This window comes from Lynx canadensis, chromosome A1 (genome assembly GCF_007474595.2).
Source record: "Lynx canadensis isolate LIC74 chromosome A1, mLynCan4.pri.v2, whole genome shotgun sequence".
NCBI lineage: Eukaryota > Metazoa > Chordata > Mammalia > Carnivora > Felidae > Lynx > Lynx canadensis.
This window is the reverse complement of record NC_044303.2, coordinates 197,867,937-197,894,705: the sequence shown is the minus strand read 5'-3', so window position 1 is coordinate 197,894,705 and position 26,769 is coordinate 197,867,937. Positions and strand designations below refer to the sequence as shown.

At 50.5% G+C, this 26,769-nt stretch overlaps 1 protein-coding gene across 2 annotated transcripts in view; it reads left to right on the top strand.

Annotated features, from left to right (window-relative positions):
- The first annotated feature begins 3,527 nt into the window (after positions 1–3,527).
- AFAP1L1 (actin filament associated protein 1 like 1) overlaps positions 3,528–26,769 on the top strand; it is a 61,839-nt gene continuing 38,597 nt past the window's right edge. For both annotated transcript variants that reach the window (XM_030329711.1, XM_030329701.1), the window contains exon 1: positions 3,528–3,554. In XM_030329711.1, the coding sequence (XP_030185571.1) occupies positions 3,539–3,554 (16 nt within the window). In that variant the 5' untranslated portion in view covers positions 3,528–3,538. The remainder of the gene's footprint in view (positions 3,555–26,769) is intronic.

The window sequence follows — 26,769 nt, the reverse complement described above, 5'->3', positions numbered from 1 at the left end:
GGGGGGGGGGGGGGCGGGAAGAGGCCAGGAGAGAAGTAACTAGGAGACTATGCATTGATGAACCGACCGAAGAACTGAGATTCCCGCGGCCACAGAGTCCGTTCGAGATCTCAGGTCTGAGCGCCCGATGTGTGGATTTTCTTGCTCTCGCCGGGATCTCCTGAGCTGCTTATCTGTGCTGAGCAAAGGGGCTCAGTGCAGAAGGCACCCCAAATACCATCACGAGGGACTCGGACTCTGCACTTGAGGGCAGAGGGGAGCCATCGCATATTTTTAAGGGGGATAGGAGGGCGACCAAGGAATGTTTACTCTGGTGGCCGTGGTGCAAGCAGGTCTAGAAGCAAGGTGACAGCGGAGAAGGCTAGAGTAGGTTTCTTCCACTGGGACAAAGAATCTTCAGCCTCCAAATTCTTCTTTCCCAGGGCTTCCCAGCTCCACCTGATAAGCTAAGAATGAGACTGGGGAGTATCATTTGTTTTCACAAGACCGGGAGAGCACGAGGGAGTTGAAAGCTTTCTTCCTGGTATTGTTCACAGGGATCAAATTTGATATCTTTTTACAGAGCCAGAGCTCGCCACACATAACGCTCGAGACAGCACAGACAAACCCAGGATGGAGCAAGAAAAATCCCGTCAGAGGGCCGCACTCACGCACAGATATGGGAAGGGAAGGGGGAAACGGGGCATTCACAACCTCCATCCCATCCTTCACTGGGCGCTTACCTCCTGACACCCCACCATCGCGCCAAACCAAATGGTTGTGCAGGCGTATCCTGCGTTTTCCCATCTCTGTGGTTCTTCTCTTACTGTTTTCTCTGCCTGTAATGTAATCTCTCCGTTGCAGGTTCATCCAGCACTCTCTCTGCGATCAGCGAGAGACTCTTGCTTTGTCTTGATGAACTGCAAGAACGCTGTATATCTCTCCTCTGGCACTTTTCACATAATAATTTGCAACGCGTTTATTTTGTACATATTCATCTCCTCTACTAGGTTGCAGATTCCTTGAGAACGGAGCCCAGTCCTACTTAGTGTTAGTTTCCCTACAGGAACTTGCACAGAATGCAACAAATATTCCTCAGTGAACTGATGAAAAGTGGTGATGAAAGACCCCATTAAGTGAAAAGGACAGAAAAAATACATATAGTTACTCCTTGCCCCAAACCCACAAGCAGGGTTTCTCATTCACTTACCCAGACAGCAACCAAGCTGCAGTCAACTGAGTCAACAGTGCCACCCAGTGGGCATTATGAGTATTTATATAAACCAGAATCCCTGCACCTTCACGGAGACTTCTTAATCCTTAGCCCAACTGTGCCCAGACCGCGTTCTCCCATTTATACATTTTTCCTGGTCCACAGCTCAGTTAATCCCGCTCCATAAACTATTCCACAGATACATGTAAATTCTCCTTAGTCTTTTTAACTTCTCTGTTCCAATTCTCTGATGAACCTCCAAAGTTCTTGAAAGTTTCTGAAATTTCTTTTAAAATTCTACCAAAACCTCCATCGGCCTTTGCAATTGTTATATTTTGTATTTTTTATTCTTTCAAATGAAATATTACACTTTTAAAAGTATTAACGGGCTAGCCTGGGAACCGAACTGCAATTTACAGCCTTGTTTCCAAGTGTTTCGGAGTTCAAACAGTGAACTTTGGGAATTTAATCCACTTGTAAATTGTTGGTTGTCTGCTTTAGGATTTAAAATGTTTTAAATATATTTTATTTATTTTTGACAGACAGAGACAGAGCACAAGTGGGGGAGGGGCAGAGAGAGAAGGAGACACAGAATCAGAAGCAGGCTCCAAGCTGTCAGCACAGAGCTGGACGCGGGGCTCGAACTCACAAACTGTGAGATCATGACCTGAGCCGAAGTCGGACGCTCAACCGACTGAGCCACCCAGGCACCCCTGCTTTAGGATTTAAACTGACCTTTTCAAATTGGAAAAGTAGGCAGGAACAAAGGGGAACTTGGAAAATAACACTGCCTCACATTTTTATAGCTATTTATGGTTTAAAAAGTGGGTTTGTACCATCATTTCGTTTGCTCTCTCAACAGCTCTATGAGGTCAATAAAAGGTCTCCCAAAACACAGATGAGCAAACAAGTCTTGTTCACTTGGTAGAGCAAGACCTCACACACAAGTTTTCAGACTCAAATCCTATCGTTTTTTTTTTTTTTTTCCAGCACACCACATTTCCTCCGAGTGCTCACGTATACACCCTACAAACAAAAGCCATACAGTTTTTTGAAGACAGCGTTAATTTCAACTTGCCATAAAAGCAATGGAGGAAATAATTCCCAGTCCAGGAAAGTGCAGGATACTCTTTCCCAGCCTGTTCTCGTCTCTCTGCCTTTGTACAAGGTGTTCCCAATGCCAGGATGTTCTAAGTTAAAGGAGTTGCCTAGTCAAAACTGAAAACAGAGACTTGGCCCCTCTTCGGAAGGAGGGGTGTGTAGGAGGAAAACTGGGCTTGGACTTCACTTTATAAAAGGTCTTCACTGTAGACATTTGATATCGTCTGTAAATGAATTATACCTCTTTCCACAGAGATACACTAAATAGGATGAAAGAAGTTGACATTCTTCATACAACTTTAAACTTAAATCCCATTCCCGGACCACACTGCCCATAGCAGTATTTTCCCTACGTGCTGTAATTATTTTGGAAAGGGCGCACTGACCTTGCACTAAATTTTGTATGCTAAAAGCATTCGTTTCCACAACGTGTATCCCTCCGTGTTGGCATTTCTTCATCTGTTAAGACACAAAGAATCTCAAAAATTGGAAGTATCCCAAGCCTGCCCACCTTTAAATCCTCTCTTGTTTCCCCTTTGCTTCGACGCTCTTCTCTTTGGAGATCTTTATTATTATTATTTCACTCTTCTGTCACACCGTTATTGACAGGGCACCAGCGCAGCGCCCCGTCCGCTATCTAGAAGGTGCTCAGGAAAGACCTGTCGACTGGAGGAGATAAACCCCCAAGCCAGGAAATGAGTGGCAGCTGCTGCGAGAGGTTTCCATTGCACCGGAGAGGCGGGGGGGGGGGGGGGGGGGGGATGGCGGAGGGGGAGGGGGTGGGAGTGGGGGGCACGTTCTAACAGTCTAAAGATGGCATGGGCTGGGAGGTGCGAGAGCAAGCCCCCATTTCCCCAGCGGAGGGCGAGCAGAGCGGAACACCGCGTGGTCGCGGCTGGGGTGGGACGCACGGGCACCGGGGCGTGTGAACCCGGCAGCGGGTGCCCCCCGGGCGCAGCGGGAGGGGCGCGGGGGCGTCGCAAGGCAGGGCGTGGCGCGGGCGTGTGCGGGACCCGGGACACCGGCCGGCCGCCCAGGGGGCGAGGCGTGCTCCGGGTCTATTCCGGGAGCGGCGTGGAGGGGCGGGCGCGCGCGGGCGGGGGCGCCGGGCGGGCATCCTGTCTGGGGGAGGGGACGCGCGGAGGGCGCTCCCGCGGGGCCGGGCTGGAGAGCGCAGCGCTGGCCGCCGCCAGCCCGGCCGGAGCCGCTGCGCCCTGCTCCGCGCGCCCGGGGACGGCCGGCGCCATGGACCGAGCCCGGGGTAAGAGGAGCCGCGGCGCCCGCACTTGCGGCCGCGCGGGGCGGGGAGGGAGAACGGCGATCCGGGAGCCCGCGAGGAAGACGGGGAGGGCGCGGGGTGGGGGCTGACGAGGGGTCGCAGCGGGCGCGCGGCCGTGGGTGGGAGGCCCGAGGCAGGGTGTACAGGTGCCTCCTGCCGCCGGGGCATCCCGGGTGTAGATTAGTCCCTCGCGTCGCGGGGCTGAGTCGCCTCCCGTGTGTTTCATACACTCAGAGTCTTAAGTTCATGAAAGAATGCCACCCGCGCCCCCACCCCCCCGGGATTCCTGAGGAAGCGAGCTCCTCCCCCCCCCCTCACCAGGCCCCTCCGGAAGAGTGAAATAGGGTTGGCAGGTTACACTCCCAAACACGGGGCCGCGTGAAGTCCCTACCGTGTGCCCCGCGAGACGCCCGGGTGACCTAAGTTTGCAGCTGCCTAGGGCGTGGAGAGAAGGAGGGGCCGGCGTGCGTGTGAGTGTGCGCGTGGGTGTCTCTGACAAGCTGTGTGACCTTAGCCCAATCCCTCTACCTCTCTGGACTAGTGACAAAGTTGGATTGATGATGTCGGCGAGGCCCCTTCTTGCTCCCACGCTTTTGCAGGAGTAGAGTGTGTTTGGTAGAAGTTTCAGAGGTTGGTGAGGGCTTGTGTCAGTTGACATAAGTAAGAAAAGAGCAGCACTTGAGGGGGACCCTACTTAAGAAGAGGCCAAAAGGCGCCTGTCTGGAAAGAAGTGGCCTGCTTGGGCATGTGGGCAGGGCCCAGGGCTGGGAATCAGAACACCAGGGTCCTAAATGCTGCCTCTGCCAGTGGGCGAGGTCACAGGTGTGAATGTGCTCGGTAAACTGGCCGGGGCTGTGCCAATTTGAGAAGCGTTGTTATTCTCGTTGCTATTATTATTAATGGAAAATTCCTCTGGCTCCCTGATAATCTCACACCTTTCCTCCATCTGCCGGTTTGCTGTGCTGAAGTCCCCAAGGGGGTCGGGGAGAACAGTGATGAGGGGTGTGGAAGCAGTTAGGGCACCCGAATCAGTGATGAGCGCGTGGGCAGGTTTTGTGATAAGCTGCCTGCTCTCCCAGAGAGGGAAAGCCAGGCTCAAGGAATTTCCAGCGCTCTAGGGGATGTGGCTTCCAGTTCAAGATGCTCCGGACAAGCTCTCCACCCACCTGGTCCCAGCACAAAACACTGCATACACCTTCTCTTTTCGGGCTTGGAAGGGCAGGCAGGAAATGGATGGGGCTTCTGTTTGGCTCTTTGGAGACTGAGGTTGTGATTTGTAAAGCAGTTCTCACCTGTTAACTGACTCCTGGACAAGTGTGCAAAGAGCGCCCGCACTCACCAGGAAGGAAAAACAGAGAGAAGCACCTCTAATGTCCCTTAGTCCTCAATTCCCACCCCCGCATCATAGATCTAAAGCAAAGAGCACCCCCGCCCAGGAAAAGTTGTCAAATATCACCCCGTCTGGTCCCCAGTACAAAAATCCAGATCTAGCCTACCCCGGGTTGTAGGAAATGTCCTGTGTCCTCATCAGACAGACCAAGGGGACGGTAATTCGCTTAGCTTAAAATGCTTAATAACTGACGCCTCCTTTAAGAAGGCTGTCTCCAGAGCCCTCTTCCTAGGGAGCCAGACTTCCTTGGACTCTGGTGGTACTCAGAATGTTCTAGAGCTCTCTCCCATGCTGCTGGCGTTCCCAGCCCACTTTTCTTCTCCTTCACAGCTCTTGTCTCAATGTGCTGTTAACTCTAAGAGTTAGTGTTTGGACTATATGCTTAGTGTCTACCTTCGCTGCCCAAAGGTAAGCTTCTGGAAGGCTGGGAGTGGATCTGTGTGGTCACTCTGCTGACACAGTGCCTGGCACACAGGAGGAGCTCGCTGAGAGTGGTTCAGTACGTTAACTAGTGATACAAAACGCACTTGGTAGCGTACCCCACGCTGATTAACTGTAAGGTCGATTTTTTTTTGTTTTTTAATTTTTTTTAACGTTTTATTTATTTTTGAGACAGAGAGAGACAGAGCATGAATGGGGGAGGGGCAGAGAGAGAGGGAGACACAGAATCGGAAGCAGGCTCCAGGCTCTGAGCCATCAGCCCAGAGCCCGATGCGGGGCTTGAACTCACGGACCGCGAGATCGTGACCTGAGCTGAAGTCGGACGCTTAACCGACTGAGCCACCCAGGCGCCCCTAAGGTCGATTTTTTTAAAAAGAATACACAAAAGAACAGTTCCTTGTGACTTGCAAAGGCCTTCTCCAACTGTAAGGTGGTCATGTGGTCGGGGCACAAAAGACCACTAGATCCCAAGTTGTCTACCCTGCTAAGTTATTACGAACATTATATGAATTAAAGCAAACTGTGTATGAACTAGAATGTGAAACCTGTGTGCATTTCCAAATGAAAACATGAGACTTCAAAAATCATTCCTGCAGAACTTTCTTGTTGTGCCCCTGTCCCCAGGTGGGTGTGTGCCCTCACTTCTGTTATCAGGGAAGGTTTAAGAAGCATAGGTCTCATTTCAACCCCACACCTGCCATGCGGGGAGTTGGATGTCATGCCCAAGATACTGGGGAGGAAACTACCCTTCAGTATTGATAACAACAGTAACTGAACTCATCGTCAGAAAGCGGGCTAGGCAGGTGTATTAGTTTGCTAGGGTCGCCATGACAAAATACCATAGACCAGATGGCTTAAACACCAAATGTATTTTCTCACTGTTTGGGAGGTTGGAAGTCCAACATCAAGGTGCCGCTCAGGCCGGTTCCTGTGCGGCCTTTCTCACAGGTTTGTAGATGTCCACCTTCTTGCTGTGTCCTCACGTGGCCTCTTCTCTGTGCACATGTGGAGAGAGAGAGCTCTCTGGTGTCTCTTCCTGTTCTTATAAGGACATCGGCCCTATGAGATTGAAGGCCCAACGCTTATGACCTCATTTAACCTTAAATACCTCCCTAAAGGCCCTGTCTCCGAATACAGTCACACTGGAGGGTTAGGGCTTCAGCCCATGAATTTCAGGGGGGTACAGTCCAGTCCAGAGGAGCAAGATTGGGTCACTGACGTTAACTTGCGGTCACTTGCTGCGTGGGGGACGGAGCTGGGTTTGAACCAAAGTCCTGATCTTTTTATTTTTAATTTTTTAAATATTTTATTTATTTTTGAGAGAGAGAGAGAGAGAGAGTGAGCGCATGAGCAGGGAAGGGGCAGAGAGAGGAAGACACAGAATCCCAAGCAGGCTCCAGGCTCTGACCCGTCAGCACACAGCCCAATGCAGGGCTCGAACTTGTGAACTACGAGATCATGACCTGAGCCAAAGTCAGACGCTTAACTCACTGAGCCACCAGGTGCCCCACTGAACCAAAGTCTTAATCTTAGACTTACTCCTGACTACCTCTGCTGTGGCAGGTGACCTGCCCAAGCCCTAGAGCAAGGCTTGGACGCCATATCTTCCTGCCCCTTCACACCTCAGCTGTGCTGTTCATATCTTCACCAGCAATGACTGCACCAAAGCTCAGCACCAAAGTCAACCAACTCAGGAATGAAAACAAACCTGGGAATTAGGATTTCTCTTCAGACAGGCTGTGTGTCTTCCCATGAGTAAAGCAAGATTTATACGATGCCAGAACAGACCAAAAAACCACTCAGACTATAATGAAATCCCTTTCGGTAGGATTTCCCAATTCATGAATATCGTACGAAGAGAATAACAGACTAATGGCCGTAAATACCACCTTCTACAAGACAAATTAACTTATCTTCCTATGAGGATTAAAAAATACGGAGACTGATAATACCTATTTCTTGGAGTCGTTGTAAATATTAATTGCATGGAAGGTTCTTCAAACAATGCCTCGCGTGTGGGACCCACTCAACCAATACTATTGTGATTACTGTCTTTTCTCACCAGACTCCACATAATAAAATCGCTTTATAAAGCTTCACTTGGCCCTCCCCCTAGCTGGTCTGACTCTGATGACAGCTTTTGAGTCCCTGCTCTGTTTTAAGGACTGAGCTAGACAGCTTCGTGTACAACTCCCAGACAGGGTCCGTGTCATAATCTTCTCTGTATTCTGGAGCTCCTTTGTGGAGCGTGTCTCTTGCAAATCCGTCTCTGACCTTCGCTAACCGGACCACTGTCCAACTGACCTCTCTGAGTGGCTGAGAAAATACTGATACGTATGCCAACCTGTCCATTTTCTCTTACTTATCCTATTTACTCATGCCTACTGACTGGTTGTGTCTTCACAGTTTTGCTTCTGCGAACCCTCTAGTCTTCTCAAGCCATCCTCCCCTTAAAGCCTTGGGTCTACATTTTTCCTGATTTTGTAATATGCCTTCTTAATGTCCAAGGTTCTCTCTGATCTGCCCACCTCGTGTGAAGCAACCGATTTCCCCAAGATTACTTTCCTTTCTACTTCACCACTCGGGCTTCTTCAACTAGTTGAATTCAATCCAAGATGGGAGTTTCGTTTGCAGCCTGTATTCCTTGGGAGACCATCTCATCTGCCGGCCAACTCAAGAAATAATCTGAAGCTCTGCTTTTCGTTAAATGAGATTGTTGTTGTTCAGGAGACGATAGAGGCACCCATTCTAACTATTGCACCTCTGTTGGACCAGCTTTGAGAGCCATGTGAGGGAAGCCCCATCTTCCCTATCCACAGCTTCCAGGGGCCAAGCAACCTGTAGCTCCTCCTATTGGCTCGTCACACAACCTCCATCACCAAGGCCACGAATTCCCATGCGGACATACCTCTTCCCCAACATCCAAGTTCATTCTTGACTCCTTCTATCCATTACTGCCCTTCTGAAAGAAATACTCAAGCATATTCATATTTTCCATCCAAATATATGTTTGTGGACATCGCCCCGGTCAGCCTAGAGACTCAGTAAACCGGAATGGTTCAGAGAATGGATAAATGTGGGTTTGAGTTTTGACTGGAACTTTCTGGCTATATGATCTTGTATGAATTGGATCAATTAATTTCTCTGAACTTCAGTTTTATTTCATTCACAGCGTCATGGGGAAAGGTAATACGGGAAAGCTAGCTCTTAGGAAATCGTCAGTAGTGCTAGCTATTATATTTATCATATACAACTACTTGGATTTCAGCCACTCTCTGCAACGGCCGTATGTGGCCATATGGGGCCATGAGATTTGAACTTACTCTCTTCCCCATTGAGGCTTCTTCTGCTGTTCCTGGTCACTGCTTCCACTTTCTTATCCCGCTCAGCCTCCGTGGCTTTTGGCGTCTCCATTTTTGCCGAGGTTTTCTTCTGCCTCTCCCTCAAATATCAGTTTCAAACCCCACTTCTCACGTGGGTGAGAACCCTGCCAAGTAAGTTCCTCCCTCCCCAACCTCTGCCAGAAGCCTATCATTACTCCATTCTGATCTTTGGTTGGGAAAAAACAATCCTGTGTTTGGATACCATCAGGTTCTCATACCTTTCTTACCCTTCTAAAAGAAACACGCAACTGGATAAAAAAGTAAAGCCCCGCGCACGTTCTCTCTCTCTCTCTCTCTCTCTCTCTCTCTCTCTCTCTCTCTCTCTCCCCCCCCCCCCCAAGCATTTTCCTCCTTCCTTTTCTGGCCAGACTTCTCAAGTACACAGTCCGTACGTCAGCCTCCTGCTCCTTCCCCCACACTCCTTCCTGCATTCTCCCTTCCAGTCACACCTTCCGCAGAAAGCCTGTTCTTCGGGGGTCACAAATGGTTCCATTTTGTCTCATCCGTCACCTCTCCCAAGCCCCATCTCCTGGATTTCTCTGTACCGCTATGGACCCTCCACTCCTCTAACTGTATTCTGCTACTTGGCGGAGATGGGGAAAGCGTGGATTTGGGGATCAAATAAGTCTACGTTAAATAACCACTGCCCCATCCCTCCCAGAAGTCTTCCCCTCCTCCCCTCCTGCCCCCCGGTCCCACTGTTATCAGAGCTTCTCCCGCCCCAAGGCAAGTTGCCCGGCTGAGTGTGGTCCCCGCAGTCTGTAAAGCAGGAGGAAGGACATCCAGACTTGGGAAACTGGACTGTGGTAATATCTGCCCAGCGCCCGGTGCCTGGCCCGTGGTAGGTGCCTACTGATTGTCATTTTCCACCTTCCCCTCTGGATCGCTTGCTTCTTTCTTGTTTCGTGTCTCTTGCCCCTCTCTCCCCACCACCTCAGCCCTCTCCCTACACTCCTTCTGTAGGGAACCAAGCCGCTTTGAGGGGGACTCTCAGTGTCTGTCTTCAGCCATGAGATGGGCTCCATTCCCGCCTTACCTCCCGCCTGTGGCGCATTTCCATTCGGAGGTCAACTCAAACGCCGAGTGACCCAATTCTGAACTCCTCTTATTTGAATCAGATCACCCTTCCTGTTTCTCTTTTTCTGCTAACAACACAGCCACGTGAGGAGCTATTGAAGGAAATGGGGCTGTTTGTGAACGAGACTAAATTTGAAAGGGGGACATGGGATCAGTCCTGTAGAACAGATAATAGACTCTCCAGAAGGCTGTACAAGAGAACTACACAGAGGCTGATTTAGGCTTGATCTAGGAGAAGCATCCAAATGAAAAGAACTATTCAGTACTAGAATTGGAGATGCCCAGGGACATGATGAAGCAGAGGTTGAATGGCCACAGATCAGGGAACCACAGAATGGCTCCTATGGGGACCACCGTAGCATATAGGTTAAGAACAACTGTCACTAAGGGCGCCTGGGTGACTCAGTTGGTTAAGTGTCCGACTTTGGCTCAGTTAGAGTGGGTGACTCTATTGTCTCCTGAACATGATCTCACCATTCGTGGGTTCAAGCCCCACATCGGGCTCTGTGCTGACGGCTCAGAGCCTGGAGCCTGCTTCCCATTCTGTGTCTCCCTCTCTCTCTGCCTCTCCCCTGTTCACACTCTGTCTCTGTTTCTCAAAAATAAATGAATGTTAAGACGCACCTGGGTGGCCCAGTCGGTTAAGCATCTGACTTCAGCTCAGGACATGATCTCATGGTTTATGAGCTCGAGCCCCGCATCAGGCTCTGTGGTGACAGCTCAGAGCCTGGAACCTGCTTCCGATTCTGTTGTCTCCTTCTCTCTCTGCTCCTCCCCCACTTGTGCTCTGTCTCTCTCTATCACAAATAAATAAAATGTAAAAAAAAAAAAAAAAATTTAACTATAGATTTGAACCTCCACCTGGCTCATCGTGTGCATCCTTTGCAATATGCTCAAATATTACTTCCTCAAGGCAGCCTATCCCAATCCCCCCAAGCCACATCTCCCTTCTGTAGGTGCCCCTGGCACCCTGCACTTCTTTCGCATTCGTTGCTATTCTCACAATTATAATCGGTTGGGGGATTGAATTAGCCGTTAATGTGAGCCCTGTGAGGAGAAGGCCCTCCTTACCTTTGTTCCCACCTCTTTCCCTAGCACCTAGTATAACGCTTGGCATGTAGCAGATGCTCAAAAAAACGTCTCTGGAGATGATGAACAAGTGAAAGAAAAAAACACAAAATGCACAGAGTGGAAGTTGGACATGGCCGCCAGCATTCTCCAACTCAGTGACTGTCGTTTTCGGGATACAGAAACATAGACTTCATCGTTATCCATTGTTTCCTTTGCTTTCATCCTTCACCCAATAAGACCTTAAATCCTGTTGACTATTATTGAAAAATGTCTCTTGGATGGCTTCTCTCCTCTCTCCTATGGGAGCTTCCTCTTTCCGCTCTCACCTTCTCCAGACTGCCCTTAGGACCACTCTCTATTTGCCTGTTTGACTCCAGTTGGACTCACAGTCGTCTCCTCTGGAGCCTCCTGAACATATGCCCCCCAGAGGTCTGATGGGTGGGTCTGGAGTGAGGTTTGGGTGTGTGTGCTTTTTGCAAAGCTCCCAGGTGAGTCTGATGTGCTCACGGTTATCAGCAGTGCACTCCTTTTATCATGACCCTTGACCTTGCTCAAACACCTGCCAGGATTCCCCGTTGCTGTTGGGGGCACTGCCTTTCACACTTTTCAGCCAAGTGACACGGCAGGGTCTGGATCTTTGGCCCAAAGTAGTCTTCTGAAATGTCTCGTTTTATCTTTAACAAGCCAAGCAATTTTTCTATCGCAGTCCACAATATATCTGAACACACTGCCCCCTCCCCCCGCCCAAAATCTTGGCACAGCGAACCTCTAAAGATGCCGATGCTTATCTCGGGGCTTCTCCTTCCCTACCGCACCCTGAACCATCCGTCTCTTCTGTGGCTTCTCGCAACTCTGGCAAAAGCCCTGTGAAGTAGACAGCTGAGACATCTCCCCACCGGACAGATGCAAAAACTGAGCTTCGGAGAGATGTCCCTGCTATTACCCCTCCCTGAAAGAGACCAGCTCAGCCTCACCCACCTGTGAAAACATCCCTGCCACATTCTGCCTTCTACCTCCTCTCTGACTTGGGGTTACCCCCACCCTCCTCAGTCTTGGCTTTTAGAAGACTATACTACAATAACTCAAATGCCTCTCCTATGTATATATGAGTCCTGTGGTCCGAGACCGTCTTGTCTTCTCGTTTCCAGTGTCTCACACACAGCAGATGTTCTATAATAACAGCCAACTGAGCACTCACCAGGAGTCAGGCAGTCTTCATTTGTTTCTTTCTTTTTTAAAAAAATTTTTTAAAAAATGTTTATTTATTTTTGAGAGAGAGAGAGTATGAGCAGGGGAGGGGCAGAGAGATTGAGAGGGAGACACAGAATCCGAAGCAGGCTCCAGGCTCTGAGCTGTCAGCACAGAGCCTGATGCGGGGCTCAAACCCTCGAACTGAGAGATCCTGACCTGAGCCGTGGTGGGATGTTTAACTGACTGAGCCACCCAGGCCGCCCCGACAGTCTACGTTTTTATGTGAGATCCTTTAATCCTCACACGATCATGACATCCGTGCATTTTAGCCTTCCTGTGCATAAAATATGCCCTTTGTTTTATTGGGGGGGGGGGGAATTCCATCACAAACCGCTGCCTCCAGCTATAAGTGAAGAGCATACAGTGTGTGGCTTTCCTCTTCTAAAATCCCAGCTGGGGCAGGTATATGAATTATAAAACGGTGAATATGCTTTTGTATTAAAAGTTTATGCCAAGATCTAGCTCTGCAGTAGGCCAGTAAGTACATTCCCCGGGAAGGAATGTGGCTCGTGCCAGTGTATGAATGCGCAGATAATTTTTGATGTATTTGTGATGCTTACCTTTTTCGAGCCCCCACCCCCACAAGGGAATTCAGTGGGAATATTTATCGTGACTTTGCCCTCTGTTGCATTTTAAAGTTGTTTCCTGTCATTTACTTGCAGTAGATAACTGAATTTTGTGGTGTATCTATTCCCTTAGTATCCCTGTTTTACAGCTGAAGAAACTGAGGCTAAGAAAGGTCCAATATATTTACACAGCCCCGCCCACCTCCAAACCTGGTTGTTTTTTTTTTTTTTTTTTTTTTTTTCACCAAATGCCGGAGGGTCATCTCCAAGTCAGTTATAGGAAGGACTGGCTAGATAAACCACGAAGACTTACTAGGTAAAGATTTCAAGGCGGAGACAGAGAGGGTGGCGGGAAGCAGGGGAGGGAAAGGGGACACCGTCCGCCAATGAGTGATATGGCCAGGCAGCTGGCATGAGATTTGATTTCGGAGCCTTTACTCTCCTCCCACTGTGGTCCTCAGAGTTCTGGTGTTTAGAATTCGAGAAGCTCTCAGCCCCCCCGGAAAGAACCAAGAGGGCCCAGGCAGGCCTTGTCGTCCATCTAAAATTCCATTTGGGGAATCCCAGCCTCGCCCCAAGTGAGAGTGGAGGTTCAGAGCTGGCCAGGCGTGATTCTTGTCCCTGGTGCAGCTGTCAGGCCGCCAGGCTGCAGCAGGGGCAGAAGGCGGCACCACATTGCGGTCATTCCAGCTGCGGGGAATTTATCGACAGCGTGCCCTGCAGGAGGCAGGCTCAGGGGCTTTTTATAGCCCTCCAAGAACCTGGGGAAAACTGATCTCTTGAGAGAGAGAAGTGGGGCACGTGTCTTTTCCGGGCACCGCGCCCTCAAACGTGTAGCCCCAGATGCCCACAGTTCAAATTAGGCAAAGAGCCGTGGCTAAGTGAGCAGCGTGGATGAGTAGGAGCGCGCCCACTGTCCAGGAGACAGAGATCCCAAGCAAACCCGCCTCCCAGAATCCCCTGCAGGGGCTTCCGTCTCTCCACCTGTCAGGTCGAAGTATTATAATGCGGGGATCTGCCCACCTCCCCTGTGGACCGAACCCAGCCCGCCGCCTCCTTTTGTACATAAAGTTTTATTGGAACACAGACACAGCCATTCCTTATGTATTGTCTATGGCAGCTTTCTCACCACAGGACCAGAGTTGAGTAGTTGTAACAGAGACCATATGTGGCCTGCAAAGTCTAAAATATGAACTCTTTGGTCCTTTATAGAAACAGTTTGCCAACCCTTGGATTAGACTATAGAGTTTGGGAGTATCTCCCTGGAGCACGGTGGTAAGAAGGATTCTAAGGGTGTCCAGACTAAGAAATGAAGCTCTATCCTTTAGACCATACAAGAGTATGTATTTAAGACCAGTGTTGGAAGGGCCCAGAATGCCATTTACTCATGTGTTTCAAACTACTTGTAGTCCCAGAATCCTTTTGCAAACAAGATCTTAAGCAATGTGGCTGATCAGGTTGAGGTAGGAATGAGAACAGAGTTCATTCCATCCCCCGCCCCCGCCAATCCCAAGGAAGCTATGCAGTTCCCGTAACTCCGTGAGGAAAGCACTTGAAAATTACCTATCTAATCCTATGTGTCTTGTTTCACAGCTAGGGAAACCGAGGTTCAAGGGGCAGCATCTTGCCTAAGGGCATACGATGGACCCCCAGGTTGGCTTTCCATGGAGCTACTAACGTGGTTGTGAGGTAGTCACAGAGCACAGACATAATCGCTCCTGGGGAGAAAACATGGCAATTGGCTTTGGGGGCCGCCATTAGTGTGGGGGTGGCCATGACATGCCCTCTCTGACCAGCAGCCCGCAAGGCTAAACAGGGCCACAACGTGGCCAGGATACATTGTTAATACCCACCGTGCTTCACAATGGTTAAGCAAGGCTTGGGAGTTCTTTTCTGAGAACACAAGAGCCAAAAAAACCACAGTGAAATTTGAATGGGATTATATTTTTAAAAAACAACATTTATTGATATGGAAACACATTTTTAAAAAATCAGAACCTATCCTACAGTCGATGTATCAATTAGTTACTTTTCTGTTTGTTTCCCGCCCCCCCCCCAAAGCTGTTATTCAACAGATAAAACGTCTTTAAATCAGTGCCCTCTTAGAATGGAGAAATTATGATAATTTATGCTGCAGCTTTCTTTTGAAGATGGAATCAGATTTATTCATTTGTAGAATAAATATTTATTCTTCCTGCCCATTCTTGTTGAAGGGTTTGCTGAGAGCAGACGCAGCTGATATGAAACCAAGGGGAAGTTTTTTTTTAGCTCCACTTGGATCCAGAAGAAAAATGATCTAGGAGTGTGCCGAGAAGCCAGAGAGACCGATCAGGTTACAGAGGGGGAGCTCAGGGTCCTTGCACCCCAGAGTCTCCTAGCAAAGCAGAGAAAGTAAGACTTGGTCACCAGTGCCCGTGACGTGAGGTCCTATCTGCTCCTTGTCCATCAGAGAATATAGTAAAGGACCAGAGGCCTCGTGGACCACTTTCTAGCCAGGAACCTCAGAAGCATGGAGGGAGGCAATGCCAGAGTGAAAAGAAGAAAGGCGCAGAAGTGTGCTCAGGGTGCAATGGGGTGGGCTTGCCTACAGCCTAGAGGAGCAGGTGGACGTTAAACGGAGCCTCAGTCCTCAGATAGAGTAGGGCTTTTTCCTCCAGGTCCCCAGCGGGGTGTGTCCCAGTCCCCAGTCCCCGAAAGGCTGGTTGCTCAGATTTGTAACTAATAATAGAGGCAGCATAATATGGGAGCTGGGTGAGCCCTGGCTGTGGTGTCAGGTTGCCTGGGCTTTGAATCCTGGCTCTACTCGTCCATTTAATCCCCCGAGTCTCAAGTTTCTTCAACCAAAAATGGAGATAACAATCACCTGTCTCCCCGTAGGGATAATTGGATTCGTGCAAGGAAAGCACTCAGCATATAGGAAGCGTTCAATTAAAAAAAACAAAAACAAAAAAAAAAAAACGAATACTTAAAATACAGGTTTGTAAATGATCGCCTTAATGAATTCGAATGGAATCCAAGTTCCCTCTGTACCGCTTTCCCTCTGGCTCCTGGCTTCTGGCCTGCCCATCCTGGGAAGGGACAGAATGACAGAGGAATTAGGGGTAAGCCACAGGGAGGCATGAAAGCGCGTGAAGGTCTATCATCATCCGTGTCACAAAGAAAACTGGCGTCAGGGCCCCGGGGAGCTATTGACTGGTTGTGAGCAGAAGGGGGATGATGTAAGTGTTGCGGCTGGGGGAAATGAGTAGAGCCAGCAGTGAACTCGTGAGACAGTCAGAAGGGAGAAACTGGAAAGAGGTGACCAGTTAGGACTGGTTTGGGGCTATGCCTAACACCCATCCCCAAGACCTTCTACCGTCATTTTCTTGGAGCCTCGCCCCAGCCCTGGAGGCAGGAATCACCCCAAGGGTCTTCCAGAGCCTGCCCCAGGGTGGCTGGGCTCCCTGTGGACTGGAGTCCTGGGCGCCTGCTCGGTATCCAATCCAGGGCTGGCACTGGGAGGCTTCTGCAGGCAGGGGAAGGGAGGGAGGAGGAGAGGCTGGGCCACAGTCCAGGTGGGCATTGTAGGCCCGACCTTAGCCCCCCATCTAGAATGGGTGGGCTAAGCCCCGGGTGATGTTCGCATCCCGTGATTGCTAACAACACCGGTAGTAATAACCAACCTTTACAGAAGGACTCGGGTGCTGGTATAGTTTCATCCCTCCACATACTACCTCTCTTTGTGCTTACCACCACCTCTGAGGGGAGCACTCTCATCATCTCTGTGTCACAGAGGAGAAGCCTAAGGTGACACCACCTGCCTGGGGTCACGAGGCTAGGGAAGGCAAATCCCAGGTTTGCCCTCAGGTATCTCTCACCCCATTTGCCCAATGCCTCGACTCCCCGACTCCCCACCTCCCCACTGTACTGGCCCTTTCCCTGCCTTCCTGCCACAGGGCTGTCCCGGGGGGCTCAGCCCCTCTTGGAAGGGACGTCGGCCTCTCTTCTTAGTTGAGATTTCCAAAAGTTCTACACAGTGAACCTGATAGTGTTGTCTTGGAGCCCCCACCCACGGGTCCAAGTCTGCCACGCAGTGCCCCCGGTGCCCCAAGGAACAAGTTGGCTCCACTCCCCCACCCCTTGAGTCCTTCTGCTCTTGGAGACAGTTGTCAGAGGCAGGCTTTAAAGCCTTCTCCCTAGTCTTTGGTCCTTCTCTGAATTCTGGGTTGTCACTTAATGTGTACCCAGTGCACCTGCTGTGTACCCGCTGCTGTGCTGGGCACTGGGCAACAGTGACCCCGTCTCTCCCCTCACGGTTCACAGTTTAATGCAGAAGGGTCCTGAACACGTCACCTGCTCTAGAGGGTGTAACAGGATGGCCTCACCTGTCCAGGAAAGCAGGACAGACCCCTTGGAGGAAGGGGCAGCTGCACCAACCCTCAAAAGATGAGTGGGCACCATCTGGAGAGTGGGAGAGATTTTAAAAAACAATAAGTCAACTTGGGATATAGCAGGTGTGGCTGTGAGCCACTGGATGACAATCTACTGGATCTGCACAGCAACCCTGTAAGGGGTGGGTATTATCACGATCGCCATTTCGCAGATGAGGACGCACAGAGAAGTTAAGTAACTTGCCCAAGGTCACACAGTTAGTCTTTGGTAGCAGTTGGAGGAGAACAAGCCAGGCAGAAGAACTGTCGTGAGCAAAGAGCACTGGGGTGGGGCCTCAGATATTGAAAATAGGTAAGAAATAGTAAAAAAAGAACTTTAAAAAAAAACAAACAAACCATTGAACAGAACAAAGGTAAATACGTATTGCGTTCCAAATAGTGCAGCCTGAGGCAGCTCCTGGTGATTTTCTGGTTCTTTCATAGGCGGAGGTTTCTATGGGTTGTCACGTCAGCCTCATCCTTGGCCTTCTGAGTGGGAATGCTGTTCAGTCACATCTCTTGAATCCTGCAGGTTCTCTGTTGTTTGGAAAGAGGGGAAACAAATGGCATAGATGCGATTGATCACAGTCTGCTGATTGACAAAACTTCAGGGCTCTCACTTTTCAAAGACACTGTCAGACTTGAGTCTCACAACAGGCCTGAGAGGTAGGGAAGGGCAGTTGTCATCACTTGAGTTTAATGCTAAGGAAACTGAGGTTCAGAGACATGAAGCCAGTTGTCCAAGGTCACACAGCCGGGAAGTGTGGAGCTGGGGCTTGAGCCCTGGGCTTTCGGCTCTACATCCTGAGTTTTCTCCTCTATACCAAAACACGGTGGACAGTGAGAAGCCAGAACGATTTCTACCTGGCCCTTGTGACCTCCGGAAAGTTCATTAGCCTCTCTGGGCCTCAGTTTCTTCTCGGTAAAACGGGGATAAGAAGAGCTCCTAGCATATAGGGCTGAGGCAAAGATTAGATGAGGTAATAGGCACAGAGTGGTGGCCATAGAGAACATTCCCATAACCGAGTATCACACAACACAATGAATGAACGCAACGACAGACAACAATACGGGTCAATCTCGACAGTATGATGGTAAAGAAAAAGTCACAAAGGATTCCCTATAATGTTACACCCTTTTTTAAAAAAAAATTTTTTTAACATTTATCCATTTTTGAGAGACAGAGAGAGGCAGAGCGTGAGCAGGGGAGGGGGAGAGAGAGACACACACACAGAATCCGAAGGAGACTCCAGGCTCCGAGCTGTTTGTTAGCGCAGAGCCCGACGCGGGGCCCGAACTCACGAACCGCAAGACCATGACCTGAGCCGAAGTCGGACGCTCCACCGACTGAGCCACCCAGGCGCCCCAAATGTTATACCCTTTTAATGAGGTTAAAAACAACCACAGATTTTTTTTTTTTTTTAATGTGTGGATATACCTGGTTGCAATAGCACTATACAGAAGGGAAAGGGAGAATGTGACAATTACAGCATTCAGGATGGCAGTCAGCCTGGGTAGGGGAGGCAGAAGCAGGAGACGGTAGTTAGATATAAAGATACAGTCGGGACCCCGGCGTTTGCCCTGAGTGGTAGATTTGTGGGTGTTTCCTACATAAGCGAAAGTAACCGATGACATAAGTCAATAACCAAATAAAAGTGCCGCACGTGTGAACCAATGACGACAGTGTCTCCTGAAGCAAGGATTAGGACTAACTCCATTTTTATCCACCTGAAGTTCTATTTATAAAAAGAAGTAGAAGTGTTAGGCACGGCCCCGCTCATGGGATGTATTTCAATAAACGCTCATGGTCATTCTTGGATATCCCTATTATTATCTGTCTTATCTGCAAACCCCGACCCTGGGGTCCTCAGTGTCCGCCGTGGGCTATTGGTGAGACGGGTGCTCAAACTCCAACTTCTCCGAAACAGAAAGCCCTGCCCGATGCAGGCCTCAGGCCTGGCACCCGTCCTGTGAATGGACACCAGTAGGGACAGGTCATGAGGTGCTCACTGCAGGTTCCAGCAATGGTAGAGCACCCCTGTTAGAAGGCCAGAACGTATTACAATGCAGCAATTGGAAGCTTAGGTCCTAGAGTTAGGTCTAGGTTTGAATCCTGGTTCTGCTCGCTGTGTGCCTTTAGGCAAATGACCGGGCTTCTCTGAGCCTCACTTGGCTCGCGGGTAAAACAGAGGGTAAAAAACGTACCTACCTCACAGAGTCGCATGAGGATTAAGTGAGGTGATCTATGCAAAATGCTTAGCACAACATCTGGAATATCAGTTAAGAGCTTAACAATACTACCTGCTTTTATCTTCGGGTATCCCAGGCCACTCCCAGGCCACTCCCGGGACCGTGTCTGTCCCCCCCAAGCGTCTGGTGAAGGCGGTGGGGCAGATTGCCGTAGGGGGAAACAGCTGCCATCTTGTGTGGGGGGCGAGCATGTGTGTGTCACAGTTTTCCACTTCCTCCTGGAACCATTTCCTTTGTGAGCTAAATAGGGAGGAATCTGCAGACAAAGGAACAATTCTGGGAGAGCCCAGTCCCACAGCCAAGAGCTATATCCTCGGAAGTCAGTGGCTTGGCCCGCCCCCTCCTGTCTGGAAACGGCTTCCCTGGTGGCCCAGGGCTGAGAAACCAGGTGCCCAGAGCAAGGGCTCTGCTGGTAGATGACGAGACCTGAGCAGAGCTGCTGCTGGAAAGGCCATTTGAGATTCAGGGCTTCCTCGAGCCTGTCACCCAGGCCTGACTGACTCTTGGAAAGAGAGTCCCCAGAAAGGCTCCCATGACCCGCTTCCCCACTGACCTGCTACCTCCCTGGCCTCTGGCCTCCCTATCTTCCTGAAATAACAGTTGATCAGAGAAGTGTGCTCCCCAACGATCCCTAATAATAATCCCCACGATTTACAAACCCTCTCCCCGCTACCAACACATGGGCAATCCTGAAGCCCTCCTCACTGGAGAGGAAGGGGACACTGAGAGGGGCTAAATGCCTCACCGCAAATTCCACACTGGTAGGCGGGAGGCATAGCCCCAAACCAGTCCTCTCAGACCAAACCCCCCAAATCCTCCCCTCCCTCTTCCCCACCTCCCTCCCTTAGGATTCTGTATTTCTGGCCTCTGGAGTCAAACCTGCACCCTTCTCTTCGGCATGAAGGATATTGGGTTTCCTGCGCCAGCGGTAATGAACACACACAAAAGCCTTCCAAGGTGACCTCCCCCTGCCCTGCCTCGCACAGGGGCTATATTTAACTCCTGGCAAGCGGTCAGCACCGAGGCATTGGCTCTGCAGCTGGCTTTCTCCGCTGCTCCCTTTTCCTTCTTTTCCAGCCCACGTGAACCGCGGTCTTCCCCGAACCCCCGGGGACAACAGGAAGTGTTTGTTTTAGTGACCAACAATGCTGGTCCGACCCGCGCGGACCATCGTGCCCACTGTTTGGCCTTCACTTGGGCTCCGAGAGAAGCGCTTGTGAATTCAGAGGAAGGAAGCGAGACGGCCCCGTGGCCCCCGATGGGGAGATCTGCAGCAGCAGCTCGGAAGAGAAGCCGCAGGGCTGCAGGCCTCGCCTGCAGGTGGGGGCTCCCCTGCGGAGCTGACCCGGAGCTGCCGCGAAGGAGCCCTGGGGCGGGCACCCCTGAAGAGCCCCTCGCTGCTCTTCCCGTCCTGCAACCTGCGACCTGCCCGACGGGCCTAGCCCACCTTGTCATAAGAATTAAAGTGTGTAAATAATACACAGAAGTCTCTTAAAGCAGAGGGGTGCATGGAAGAGTGATGTAAATTGCTACTGTTTACTGAGAACTTACTACGTGCCAGACGCTGGACTAGACGCATTCTCGCCGTTCCCACTGATGAAGTACGTGGGCTCATAGGTCACTGGTGATGAACGCGAGGCACGGGGCCGTTGCGCACGTGTCCCAGAGGCGCACAGCTAGGCATCGCGGGGGACGGGACTTGAACTCAAGTAGTTAGTTTGGGTTCCTTAATACGTGTTAGTCATTATTATTTCCTAATTTATATGTTGGGGGTTAAAATCCCCCAACTACGAAACGGGCGTCACTAAATCTGTTGGCAGCCATGCTCAGGCGAGGGTTACAAGCTCAACCAAAGAGGGTTTGGAGAGCTTAGCCAAGTAAGAAACTGGACTTCTGCTTCCTTTTGTTCCCCGGGGACTATTGTTACCTAGTTTTTTCTTCTTTTAGGCATCTTTTTACGGTGCTGATCCGCCATGATAGACATGGTTTTTAAATCGTGTTAACTAGCTGCTTGACTACCAACTCTTGTTTATGAGATTTCATTCATCATTCAAGTACCTTAAGCATGCGCTGTGTCAGGCACCTGCAGAAGCTGGGGCTGTTCCTGCCCTCGTAGAGTTCAGGCTCAAGTGGGGGTCGCTGATGTTAATTGAAGAAATGCGCAGTTAAATGAACATTTCACTATGGTCCACACCACAGGGAGAGTGATGCTATCCTCATGTAAAGTAGGGGGACAGAGGTAGTGGAGAATGGGAAACTTCCCTGAGGCAGTCATGAGGGAGCTGAGAGCTGAAGAGGGCATTACTGGTTGGCAGGAGAAGGGAGTTCTGACAAGCAGAGGGAACAGCATACGCAGAGGCCCTGGGTTTAGAGGGTGAGGAAAGGAGCAGGAAGGCAGCCTGGAGGGAGGTCTCTCTGGAAGGGCTCACAGGGTTGGAAGGCCACCAGAAAGGTTCCTCTCTGTTCCTTCCCCCCAACCCGAACGCTGAGGTCACACCTGCTAAGTGGACTGCTTTCCTTTCCAGGATGATCTGCCTTTCCGTCCCTACAATGGGTCGTCATACCTCATGAACGCGTTAGCTTGCCAAAGCACGGCATATAGAAAGTCATCTCAAAACACGATCAAAAACTGTGAACGTAGCACCCTGGTTCTTTCTCCAGCTCAGGAGCCTTTATGAGATGGAAACTGGGTTATGTTGCCGTTTGGAAAATAAGAAAGAAAACTTGAAACAAACGGAGCACGTGAGCCCTTTGTAAAAACCCCTGTACTGACAACTTTCCTGTTTTTTCATTTTTAAATCATGTTTGCTGCATGTTCTCTTGACTTTGAAAACAAAGAAGGAGGAGTTATCTTTATCGTAAAGAGGCTTGTCACATAAGGGGGGGGGGAGAGAAATTGTATTTCCTCCCACTGCTTTTCATTTACTGAAACGGTAACTTGCAAGCTGTTTCCAAGCATTTTTACAAATTCCAGAGTCTAAAAGGTCCCCAGGAATGAAATCTCACAAGTCAGAATGCCCACTGGGCTGACCATGTAGGTGCTGAAACGGGGTTATTAAACCTGTGGTTTGCAGAAGGTTAATTATTCACTTGTGTCTTGTTATGGAAATTAGACTCTACCTTTGAGATCTCTAAATAAATCCAACCTTCCCTGCGTTAGAACCCATACTGGCTGTGGTAAAGAACTTTTGCTTGAAGGCGTCATTCATGCTGCATCTGGTGTGCAGAAAGGAGGCAGTCCTGGGAGCAAGTAACAGTGCTTTTTTGCCTGCTGGCTTATTTTCTGCTCTGTGCCATCTCATTTTGATTTAAATGGGGAGGGTGGGGGAGCAGAGAGAAAATTGATCTTAGTTGGGTATTCACCAGTAACAATAAATACTTAGTGGTCTGATCTTAAATACATTTTAAAATAGATTCCTAATTTTATTTGGCAAACTATTTTGCATCCCAGAGAACAATTATCACCCATCTTGGGTTTCTGAGCCTGTCTGTCCCACTTAGTGAAAGACTGAAGTTTTATAAACAATGATTAAACCATTTCTTCCTGTGTTCTTTTCCTCACTGGAATTCACTGTACCTCCCTAAGGCTCCGCTAAGCCAAACAAGATCAATGAAATGTATTCGTGGCTCTAAATAAACTTTAGACATAAGAGATAATGCTGTCCCAGTGCCCCAGTCTGTCCTCAGAAAGCAGACAGGACCTGGTCCAGGAGGGAACATAGAAGGGGGGGCGGGTTAGGAATTGGTGAACGAGAGCCTTCCTGACTGGAGACAGCAGGGATAGGATTCCCCTGCAGCTGGAAGATGTCCCCCCACCTGGTAAGGGAGAGGGGGTTGTCCTTGGGGGTGTGAGCTCTCTGAGTAAAGGGGCTGCCTACTGCCCCTACCCCCCTACCCCTACTGCCATAGCCACCCTAAGCTCAGTGTCAAGTCCAGCGCCATCAATGGTCAACGTGATGAGGCTCGCAGGGTCCCCCCCTGGTGTCCTCTTGTCCCCCGATACCCCCTCCCTTGTCCCCCACACCTGAAACCCCCTGGAGGTCACACACGAATGGTGAGGCACCTTTCCAGTGCACTGAGCCCCATACGCATGGCTTCATTTCATCTTTACAATGACCGTGTGAAGCAGCTACCGTGATTATCTCCACGGTCTGCAGATAAAGAACTGGAAGCTTAGACGGGTTAAGAAATCTCCCCAGAGCCACAGCTGGAAAATGGCCAAGCTGGGAGGGACCAGGCTGGGCACAGCCTGTGTTCCTCGCCACTCTTTGATGACTCAGCCAAGTAGCAGCAAGCTTCGTGTGAGTCTAACGCTAGGGACTTTGATCTTCCATTGGTTGTGTGACCACGGTTAAGTCAAACAACCTCTTGGACGCTCACTTCTCTTTAAACCTTTAAAATGAGAAGACTGCCCTAGCCCATCAAAATGTTCAGCAAATGCTCAGCGGGCAGCCAGTATGATTGAGACACAGCTCCTGTCCTCACGGACCTCTCGTTACACAACTACGGCAGACCTGTCGCCAAATCCTCTCTGACCGGTGCTCTGGAATCTGCGCGGCCCTGGGGAGTATCAGGAAACGGCAACCATGACAATGGTATGGCTGTGATCGAGTGACCGCTGGCTCCAGGCACAGCACCGCAGACAGAGTGCCCCATGAGCATGACTACCGAGTTCGGCCAGCATAGGCGGTGGCCATCCTACCATTGTCACGACCCAGATGAGAAGGCCAGGGCTCAGAGCTCCCTCGCGTGCCACCCCTGTACAGCTGGGAAGTGGTGGCTCAGGAATCTCAGGAATCGCAGTGGAGCACATGTGACCCCGAGGCCCTAATCGCTGTGCTCCTCTAAGCAGGCTTCCTGGGTCCGGCCCTTTATATTCTGTAGGAGCCCTTATTCCCAGCTGGACACTCAGTTATTTCAAAAGTGGTGTCTAAACGAGAACGTTTTAGGAAATGAGGAAGGTCTTCCCACGTTCCCTATGTTCACAGACGTGCCTTGTAGTTATACGTTTTCCCGCCGAGCCTCTTTCAAAGGCTGCATCTTGGGATCACCTGGAGTACTTGTTAAAATGCAACGTGCTGCCGGGGCGCCTGGGTGGCTCAGTTGGATAAGCGTCCGACTTCAGCTCAGGTCATGATCTCACGGTCTGTGGGTTCGAGCCCCCACGTCGGGCTCTGTGCTGAAAGCTCAGAGCCTGGAACCTGATTCTGTGTGTGTGTGTGTGTGTGTGTGTCTCTGTGCTCCTCTCCCACTCATACTCTCTCTCTCTCAAAAATAAATAAACACTAAAAAAAAAAAAAAAAAAAAATGCAGCTTGCTGGGTCCCAGTAGAGGGCCTACTGAAAGAGCCACGCCAGATCAGGAGGGCCGGGCTGGGAATCTGCCTTTCCAACAACCCCCTTGGGAGTCTTATTGTTGCTAAAATGTGAGGCTGCTGTCCTGGCGGTCTGTGTGAGGCCTAGCAGAACCACTGGCCATATGCTTTCTCTCCAAATTAAATTCCGTGATGGTTCCAATCCCTGTGGTTTCGGTTTTCTGGCATTAAAGACGAAGCCGCGACAGAAGGCACATCCGAGTTCACTGCACCTGAAAGCCAGCTGTTTTACGAGGGTTCACAAGGGCTGTTTTACGTGGGTTACAGCACTTAGCTTGGGCCAAAACGTGGCGAGAGAATACTCGTGTCCCGTGTAATTCCAGAGCTCTGTCCACGAAGGGCGTGTAAGGGAGTGTGAGCAGTCTGGATGGGAGTGTAGGGGGCGTGGGGATCCCAGCAAGGACAGGCTGGGAAGTCAGGTAGGGCCACAGCATGAGAGGGACGGAGGAGGAGGGGGGAAGTTCTGTGCTAAGACGAGATAAGGAGAGAGATGAACGTTTTCGGATACAGGCTATCGACGTGTCTCTGCTCTCGGCACTTTGCACACGCCTTCTCTCAGCGGGGTGGGCAGGGGGGCGGTTCTGTACTGTCTTCGCAGAGCCAAACACTGGCTGAAAGCTCCCCGGTATCCAGGAGGGTGTAAAGGTGTCTCTGGGCTGAGATCCTGGGGTTGAGTCAGGTATATGCTTTGAGGAGCTTGTTTTTCTTCCTGGAGATCTTCACAGTGAGGGCTCTGAAGTTCACCTGCGGGCCCAGTGGAGAGAGTCACTGAGCAAGAATTTCAGCCCCACAGTAAGGGTCTCCACCCAGCCAGTGTGGGGACCCCTGGTCAGGAGGTCTGATGATGTCCTGGCCCAGAGCCCTTTGGCAGGAGGGCTCTGAGGGGCCACTTGCCTCCTTCCTTCCCCAGGCCCGGCCTCCGCTGCCCTGAGCCCATGTTTTCTGGTGGAGGATTCAGGCACAGGTGCACACTTTGAAGTCAGACAGACCTGGGCTCCAGGCCCGGCCTTACCACTTACTGGTTGGGCAGCCTCACTTCTCTGAGCCTCCGCTCCCTCCCTCCGTGGGGCGCAGTTAGCAATGCTACGTCCCTCCTGTGCAGTTTCTGAGGATTAAACGGGAGGGCACGCCCTAACTGCCCTGCACACAGTAACTGCTCGGCCCTCGGGAGACTTCTCACAGGTTCACTGCCCGGAGGCTGAGCTTTTCCCCACTAGCTCATGCTCCCTCCGCCAGCCAGCCGCACTTGAGAAATGCTGTGTGACTCTCCCTGGACCACCCACCACCTGCTGCCTGCCGCTGTGCTCCTCTAAGCAGGCTGCAAAAGCCACCACGGGCACGAGGTGTCTCCTTGCTACCCATCTGCTTCTCCCAGCGTTGCTTGGTTCCCGCCTTCTCCTTTGCTCTGCCTGGACTTTTGTGACCATGCCTCCATTACCCAAGAACATTTTTAGAAGTCAGGGTCCCATGTTAGGAATCCCGTTAACAAGCAGGGAAAAACATTCAAAAAGTTGTTTACAAAGCTTGGGTCCTGCAACTCCCGCATTTCAGTGCCGAGAACTCACTCACAACCTGATTGTGCTCGCTTTAGAAACAACTGCAACAAACCTCAAATTGGAAGCCGAAGAGGCTTTCGAAGCAGGAATGCTGCCACAAACAGACACTGGCTGACAGCAGCGAGAAGGAATCTTCTGGGACCTCAGCACAAAATGACAGACCCAAAGGACGGGAGGGAGGAATGGACAAGAGGGGCAGACTTAGCAAATCTGAGGTCATTCATTGAAGGCTGGCAATTCTCAGAAAGGTGTGGTTGGGGGGGGCAATGCCCCAAGATGCTTTCTGGGAGTCCACGCAGTCAAAACTACTTTTATATAGTACTCAGACCCCATATGTCTTTATTTATTTATTTATTTATTTATTTATTTATATGTTTGTTTATTTTTGAGAGAGACAGAGAGAGAGAGAGGGCTAGCAGGGGAGGGGCA